General features: G+C 37.4%; 1 protein-coding gene across 15 annotated transcripts in view; it reads right to left on the bottom strand.

Annotated features, from left to right (window-relative positions):
- Nucleotides 1–150: 150 nt before the first annotated feature.
- CRACD (capping protein inhibiting regulator of actin dynamics) overlaps nt 151–8,395 on the bottom strand; it is a 130,096-nt gene continuing 121,851 nt past the window's right edge. For all 15 annotated transcript variants that reach the window (XM_065060953.1, XM_065060959.1, XM_065060957.1 and 12 more), the window contains 3 exons: nt 7,096–7,286; nt 5,890–6,061; nt 151–2,978 (listed from right to left, as the gene is read on the bottom strand). In XM_065060953.1, coding sequence (XP_064917025.1) covers nt 2,818–2,978; nt 5,890–6,061; nt 7,096–7,286 — 524 coding nt within the window. In that variant the 3' untranslated portion in view covers nt 151–2,817. The remainder of the gene's footprint in view (nt 2,979–5,889; nt 6,062–7,095; nt 7,287–8,395) is intronic.

The raw sequence follows: 8,395 nt of genomic DNA, 5'->3' as shown, positions 1-8,395 counted from the left end.
GTTGCATCACATCTGGTTCTTCCATTTTGTCATTTGCACAAATGCAGAGGCAAGACACTTATAGCACTGTAAAAAGTTCTTTTTATAAAGCAAACCTGAACTACGTGGTTAGCAAAAGGAGACACAAAATAACATGCATCATTGATTGGATAATTTTGACTGGGTTATAGTTTAATAAGAATTAAAATGACATTAGTATAATAAACAATTGCACTTTAAAACATTTGAAAAATTAAAAAAGTACACAACAAATACCCCACAATTATACATCTTATAGTTTTTATACATTACTATATGAACATAGAGGTTAATTGTACATAACCTTTCAGAAGAAATGGTATTTTGTGTGTATAAGTTACAAAAAATTGAGACAATATACTACATAGTGGTTTGTTCGGTTCTTAAAACATTTTTGCTGTTTTAAACTCAGTAGTAATGTTTTGGTTTTATTTTTACAGATTTCCAACACTTTATCAGAAATGGTTGCAACAAAGCTAAAGCAAAGTAACACTTCACTTCATTGGTATTTAGTGCAATTTTTTGTTAATTTAACATGAAATGTCACTGTTGAACATGTACACTTTAGAAATGTTTCCACCAAGTACTGTACATAATACAGTTTCCATTATTACACTAGATACCTTTATGGTTGAAAAAAAACCTCTGCTTTGAAGCTTTAGATTAAGACCATCCTTAATGAAAGTTCTATTCAATGTGCTATAAATTTACTGTATTGGAAAATTGCATCCTTATGTCATGCATGATAGCACCTAATTTTGCTATGCTTTTCAGAATACCAGTATCCTTAATTCTTTAATCCTGATTTACTTCATCTTCTCTATATTTCTGCCTGGCTCCTTCTCCCAATAATCATAAAGATGGATTTTAGGCAGTTTAGTTCTTGTAATTACAAATACATACTGCAGTCTTATAAACTCGAAAAAAGTGTAGATTTAACTTAAGCACTAATTCGTGGTGCTAGCAGAACAAAAATAATTATAGGCCTGATTCTTTCTCCAGATAAGCTGGCAGAGATTTGACTTTGAAGGCGCTAAGTGTTCTGGGTTTTTTTTCCCCCAAGCATTTGAGAGCAGCATTGCCCCATCTCTGTATAAGACACTTCAAACACTTATATTAAGGGTAAAAAGTTACTTTAGAGATTCTGGTTTTAAATAGGAAACTGAGCAAAACTGATGGCTTAAGAGACCCAAAAAACCCCCATCTTGCTGCTGCACATCTACTCAATCGAACACGTCCACTGTGTTTGTGCTGTTGTAACCATGATAGTGAACCGTGGTTTTCTGTTTGGTGGGAAAGGGTGTATTCAATAATGGCTTTTGCTGACAAGCCCTTTTCGATTCTTGGAAGAGAAGGATATGGCAGATTTCATTCTGTTTTCTGCATGATTTAAAGTGCTACTTCTCATGCTGCATAGAGCAGTTTGGCTAAAATGCTTCCATGAAACATATGTGGTATCAGTCTGTAATGATGCAACTTCTCATGAAAATGTCTCCTTTTATGATGATGTAAGCTTAAAGGTTCCTTTGAGTCTTGTGGTTGTAAAAGGGAGACATTCAAATTTGTTAAAGACTTCCTTGTAAAACAAACTTAGGTGTCTTACAGATCTATTTACTGGGCTGACTTTTTAAAAGGTAATCCTAGCTATTTCTGTGAGATGTTGAGGATAGTAATATTTTTATTACAGTGTGGACTTTATCCCTTTTTGTAAGAGGGAGGGGGTGAGCATTTCTATTTTAGTTACAAGAAGTAATAAAGTGTTCAACTGCCACATCAGATACTTGAGATGGGGTAGGTAAGTAAACTTATTTCTGAAGTTTGTGGCCGTATTGGTCAAAATACAGGAAGTCATCTGAACTACCTGAAGTTACTTGTGGAGTAAAGTCAGAAAGAATGCAGAGTTAAAACTCTTGAGACTCTCACTGACTTAGCTTTCAGTTCTAAGTTAACTTCAAGTCTTACTCCTGTGGGAACTTACTGGGACTGATTCTACAGTTACGTGAGCGCAGGAGTAGTTTCACTTCTTTTAGTTCCAGTTGATGGATTTTAAGTTGTAATCAGCAATCACTGTGCATCTTAAATATGGCCAAGCACAAACAGTGATGCACTTAAATGACTAGAAGAAACAATGGCTCACTGGCTTCTTTCTGAAAACTTGCTGACTTTTGTTTAAATAATGGGTTTTTTTGTTAAGTAGGATGAATTTTTTTCTTCCCAGGAGTGAGGGAGTATAGACGTAGTGCATTAATCCTATGAGAAAAGAAGTTACCTCAACATTTGGATGGTACTAGTTTTCTACTTATCATTTGCAGATGGAAAGATATCTCCTGGAGTTCTTCATTAGGGAAGAAGCTTTCAAACAGCAGGTAGAACTGACAGTTCATACAGTTTAACACTTAAAGCAATCAGAGTAAGAGAAGGGAACATGCATCTTGCCTTAATTTTCAACAATGGAGTATTGAAAATAAATTCTGAGATCTCCACTTAACTGCAGAGATCTAAAATGCCAAAACAATACTCACGGCTTCTGAACTGAAGTTCTGGTCCTTTTTGTGATCTGAGTATTCTTAAATTTTTTATAGAGTTTGGCTCTGAAATTTTTGCCGTGACCTCATTTAGCTATTCGTCAAGGCAATGGAATATATGACTTGAGCAGACTTTACAGTGAGCTAGAGCAAAATGGTAATCAGTTCAGTTTTCAGTCCTTCAATGCATGCATCTTGAGTTTTATCGTGTAAAAAGCTAAATAAATAAAAAGAAAGCAATTAATAGTCAGCAAGAGAGATGGAATTTTACAGTTTACTTTATGATCTGTGGACAGTCACTCCAGGCTTTTGCTTTCCTCTTGGCTAACGCAAGCCAGGCTGGTTCTGTTGACACGGGGTTGGTGTCAGGTGTAGAGAATCTCTTGGCCACCTCCTTTGTCAGTGGGTTTGATGGAACAGAATCTGAAATCTCCACTGGTTTTGGTGGGGTGGGGAGGGGAAGAGAAAAAACAAAACCAAAACATTAGTTGAACCCTGTACTTTGTTGCAGGATTCTGGAGATTTCGTTTATTTTCTGTGAAGATGTTCTGACCTAGCACTTCATATTTAATTCCAACCCTTTTAGTTATTGTATTTGCAAAATAATAAAGTTAGAGGAGCTGAGTTTCCTTTTTCAGAGGTGACTCCAAGTAATGTAACTCACAAAAATAGGAATAAAGTTTTCATTCTCTATGAGCTCCAGAGAAAACATTTTCAATTTGCCAGTTGTCTTCTTTACATAAACTATTTTAATTACATGTGCAGTGTAGTGAACAATGGGGAATAAAGCTGGATTTTTTTTTGCTCTTTGGTAATGCAGCTGCTGAACATGTGTAACCCAACTGTGTTCAGCAGGATTTAGATCATTTTTCAGATTAGAATTCTTAAATAAGCACAGAGAAGAAAGCAGTCCTTTAGTTTTCTGCCTCAGTCAACCACTCCCCTGAGACCATCCTGAAGAAGAAATGAACCAGCTTTCTCCTATAGCTGTTTGTCACATTTCCTTTAAAATAGTATATTTAAGACAAATAGCCATCTCAGCAAGAAAATGTGTTGAATAAGCAACTGATTTCTAACAAGTACCTTTACAGAGAAGAGCTGTAGAAGTACATTGCAGAAGTCAGGTGGGAAGCCTGTCTAATTCTGAGACAGTGAATGCCCCTGAAGGCAGCCTGGACAGAAATAAACCCTATCTGAAACCTACGGAGGAACTCTAAACATCTCAGTTACAAAGTATCTCCTCACTAATCCCCTCCACCTCAGAGGTTTTATTTTTTATGAGCCAAAATGCTTATTTTGTTAAATGTCCCTGTTCAGTCCAAATTACTTTTAGTTGCATTTCATTTTCACGTTTCAAATGTTTTTAAAAGCTTTAAAATTGCATGGATAGCAAGAATTACTTATTTTTCCTTTCAGTACATCTTTAATCATGTATTTTTAGCTCTAAGTAAATAGCAGTAGCAGCTATTGCTGTAGACAGAAACTTTGAAAAGCTAATTATTTTAAAGGTTATGGTAATTTATGCTGTTTTAAAGGTTACACCCTGTTATCAAATCCTGTTGTACAAGGCTCAAGTGCAAGTCTGAAACATACCAACTTCTTCAAGTTTTGGGTGTTTGTTTTTTTTATTGATGTCCTTAGAGGAGAACTTGGCAAACTTTTATTTTAAACATGTTCTAGAGCCTGGTCTTCTCCCCTAAATGTTCCCCTAACTGTGGGAAATCCAAATCAATGTCACCATCCATAATAAATACATCTGTGTAGTTGATAATGGTTACCTGGCTCCACATGTAGCCGGTGATCACACAGATGTCCAGTCACAATTTCCTTTAGGGCCAACAGTGTTCTCTGCTTTCACTGTAGGTAACTCACTAAGAAATCCCCCTGAAACTCTAATTCTAGTGCACACAGACTGGCCAAGGATAATTTGTTTGTGCCCTTCTTTGATCTAATTTGGTATCATCTATTGTTCCAGAGTTTAATTTCTACCAGAATTGACCACATACACCATAACATCACAGTCTTGAATTTTTTGGGGTAGGGCTGCAGCAGAACCCTGTTACAGGTTGACAGGAATATGGTAAAGCTGCTCCAGCTGCCCACCTCCAAGGCCAGTTTGGATGCTGGAAGCAGGCTAATGGAGCAGGAAGGTTTTGGGGGATCTACACAAGGTCTGGTTTGAGTTGGAAGGAAACTTTAAAGATCATCTACTCCAACCCAAGATGTTACAAGTAAAGTCATCAGGGCCATCTGCACTGGCTGCAGTGCAGATACGCAGTTGCTGAACCAACAGAATACTGGCATGCGTAGGGTTGTGCAGCCAGGAACAGTCTGTAACAGAGGGGTAGTGCTGGTGTAGCCTTTGCTGTTACAGATCAGATCTGCTTTCAGCAGTTGCATTACACAGTTCTTGGCTTGCTTGGTACTGAATAGATTCAGCTGACATGTGGCTTTATTTTCAACGAAGCCCACAGTAATTACTTGTGCAGCTTGTAATACAGTTTCTTGCACACCTATCTGTACACTTCGCCAAAACCTTTTGCCTAGGACTAATGTTAGCTAGAGAAATATGTGGCAAGTCTCTGTTTCAACAATTGCCTTAACACCACCTCAAAATGTTACGCACTTTGGGGAACTACTTGGTTTAATGTGCGCACCTTTTGAATATGTAATTGTTTCAGCTTGACTGAAGTAGCAGATAAAGTAGTAGGTTCTGGTTCCAACCTTCCATACCAAATACTTGACTGGGAGGGAGAAGTCCTAAATTCAAAGTGACAGGCTACCTTCAACTGAATTGATTAGTTTTTGTAGTGTTGAATTAAACAAGAATACCCATTCCAAATATTCTGGGGTGAGTATTTCTACTTGGCAAACTGGGGGGTGTTGGAACACAGTATGTTTCATTTCCTACATAAATACACTTTGTAGAAGTTAAGTATCATTTCCCCTCTGTGCTAACCCTCAAAATAAAGGCAAAGCAGTACTGCAATTGCAGTTTACAGTAAATCAAATCCCCCCGATGTGCATTAGTCATGTTCTAAATCTACTGTTGGATATGGCTTGAGGAGACAGACTAATTTTATTTTTTTTTTTTAACTTGAACTGGGGCATTTTTAAGCAAATGCAATAGAGCAAATGTAAAAATCTGTTAAAATTATCTACAGTCAGTGTAAGGACCAGCACATGAGATTGGGACAAGGTGCATTGTTCCTTGCTGAAAGCAAATGCATTTGTAATTCTAGGCGTAGTATAGAAGAAAAAAATCTTTCATTCGCTTTCTCAAAAACATGCAATACCATTTATGAAGTACATTATTCCTAGAATAGATCTGAGTCTGTTAATGTACCTGTCACAGAGGTCGGAAGGGTGTTCGACTTTTTTAGCTGTTCCCTTCTTTCTAGTCTTGACACAGCAGTCTCAATTTTCTTTTCCCCTTCTTGAGTTGTAGATTTCTGCAGTGTGCTTGTTTTGCTGCTGCTGCTGCTGCTTTTATTATCTGACTGATTACTTCCAGCAGCCTAGAACAGAGAAGGAAAACTGGTAAATGAGACAATCTGTCACATAATGGCTACAAGTAAGAGATTTTACACTTGATGCACTTTCCTTAACTTTCTTTTTTGGTAAAGGCTCGAAACACTCGGATACTTCTGTAGAATAACCCCCACAAAGTTAAATTTGTCATTTTGTCATTTCAGTCAAATATTGAATAGTTTGAGCCAGCCCTACCTGTTAAATACAGCACTGAAACACAGTGTGCATCCGTGGGCAACTTCACACCCACCACTGTTTTCTTCTGCCAGTTATCTATGTAATTATTCACGTGTCCATCAGAAATGTGAGTCTCATAACAAACATCAAAATATACTTTGTTGTCCACATAATTTCCCTTATTACCATCTGTGGGATCTATATACAGCATCACTGCTTGTGTAGCATCAATTCTGTACTGTAGGTAGAAGTGTTTTCCTTACTAATAGATAACTATGGATAGTAAATAGGTATTCAGAGAACAGGAAATAAGTGATACTTGAATTCAGTGCCTGCTTTAAGCATTTGAATGTTTCACATGGCAGTTCATTTCTTTCATTTGTCTACATTTTATCCAAATAATACGTTATGATAAAAATTAATTCAAACTTACTAAAATTCACCTATAAACGAGTATTCTACTATTATTCCCCAAGCATTAAGGCTTAAGATTTTATTTACTCAAGCTTTTAAAGAACCATGTTGCATAGAATTTTTCTGTCCCATCACCCATGCCGTGGTTGTGCTTGTGGCTGCCATTAACTACCACCTGATATTAAGGCATCGGAGTTTACACTGAAACTGTGACAGTGTTACACAGTATTTTCTCCTGGCGGTCTCAGTTTTGTAAAAGGGAACTTGAGACTTTATGAATACTTGCTACTCACTGTCATTTTACCTTTCATGCAATCTTACAAACCAAACATTAAAAAAAAAAAAGAGTCCCTTCACATCATAAGAATAGCTAATAGTTACAATTGCGGTATCGGTATTTCTACCGGGCAGGTTTCTAAAGATTGTTTACATTTTCTTTAGCCAGCTTTTCTGCTTGCTTCGCCTCTCTGGCTTGTCTTCTCTCTTCCCTCGTAGCTTGCTGCTCACGAAATCCCTTTTGCTTTTGCAGCGCTAATGTAATCCAAAGTGGTTGTGAAGTTTCAACTTTTTCCATCAATTTAGAGCCATCTAAAGAGTGCCTGCTCTGGAGGACTGGTTTTTCTGAAAGAAAACATGAAAAGAATTGGTTAAGTAATGCACATCTCTTGTCTCAAATTAACTGCTACAACTTCTCTATCTTGTGAAGACTCTGGAGCTGAGCCTTTGGAATGCTGTGCCATTCGTGGACCTTCATGGGCTGTGTGTCAAATCCCAAAACACCTCAAGAATAAGACTTAATTCAAGACACACAGCTGTCCAATTTTATCCTCTTTTTTTCTGTTGTTTTTTTGTTTGTTTGTTTTTTGAAAAAGCCTACCCCAAACTCTTCGAGCTACAGCCTAATTTACTACATGTCCTCCCACTACATGAGATGTTTAAGTGAAGGTGATACATAAGCATTAATTGTTTACACCTCTGATGAAAGGAATCCAATTACTATGTGCTGCAGTTCTCTGATTTTCCAGCCATATTTAAGGGAAGAAATCCAAACTTCAGCCAAATATAGGGCACTGAAATTATGTGCTCCCATAACTGCAGCTCCTATTATTAATTTTTTTTAAATCATCACTTGAGCATTTGACTTTATGTAACTTGAGTGCAACTGGGGCAAGCACCCAGTACAGAGCTGTGAGTGAGCAGGGAGCAGCGCTGGGGTGCAGAGTTGTTCATGCAGAACTCAGTGAGTGCAAAAACCCTCAGCCGGCCCCGGTCCTGCTCTCCCAGGCCAGCATCTGCGCCTCCAACCAGTTTCCATAAATCCCTATTTAAAAAAGGAAGTGAAAGGAAAAAAAGTGTAAAAATAATAGAAAAAATAAGCAGCAGTTCCACTAAGAGCTGGTTTTAGAAGTGTCTTGATGCTTGGAAAATTCAAGAATGAAAAAAAACAAACAAACCTGGGATTTCCCAATTAAATGCTGAATACTAGTTCTGAATACTATTGTGCAGAATACTATTTCAGGACACAGAGGCTTTCAGTTCTCCTCTGAAGAGCCACTATGGCTACTCTAATGGTTCCTATTACTGAAGAGTGCCTCTGAAATGCAAACTCCTGTGCACAGCTATATTGGGTTAGAGAGGGAATTTGCCCAGGATAGGCTCTATAAAGCGACCTAGATCTTAAGATTTTTTTTAAGCTAGAAAATATTCCCCTAAAAAATAGGAACAATATA

Source organism: Columba livia, chromosome 4 (assembly GCF_036013475.1).
Source record: "Columba livia isolate bColLiv1 breed racing homer chromosome 4, bColLiv1.pat.W.v2, whole genome shotgun sequence".
Lineage (NCBI taxonomy): Eukaryota > Metazoa > Chordata > Aves > Columbiformes > Columbidae > Columba > Columba livia.
Note: the sequence above shows the minus strand (reverse complement) of the source record. Positions and strands in the feature narration are given on the sequence as shown.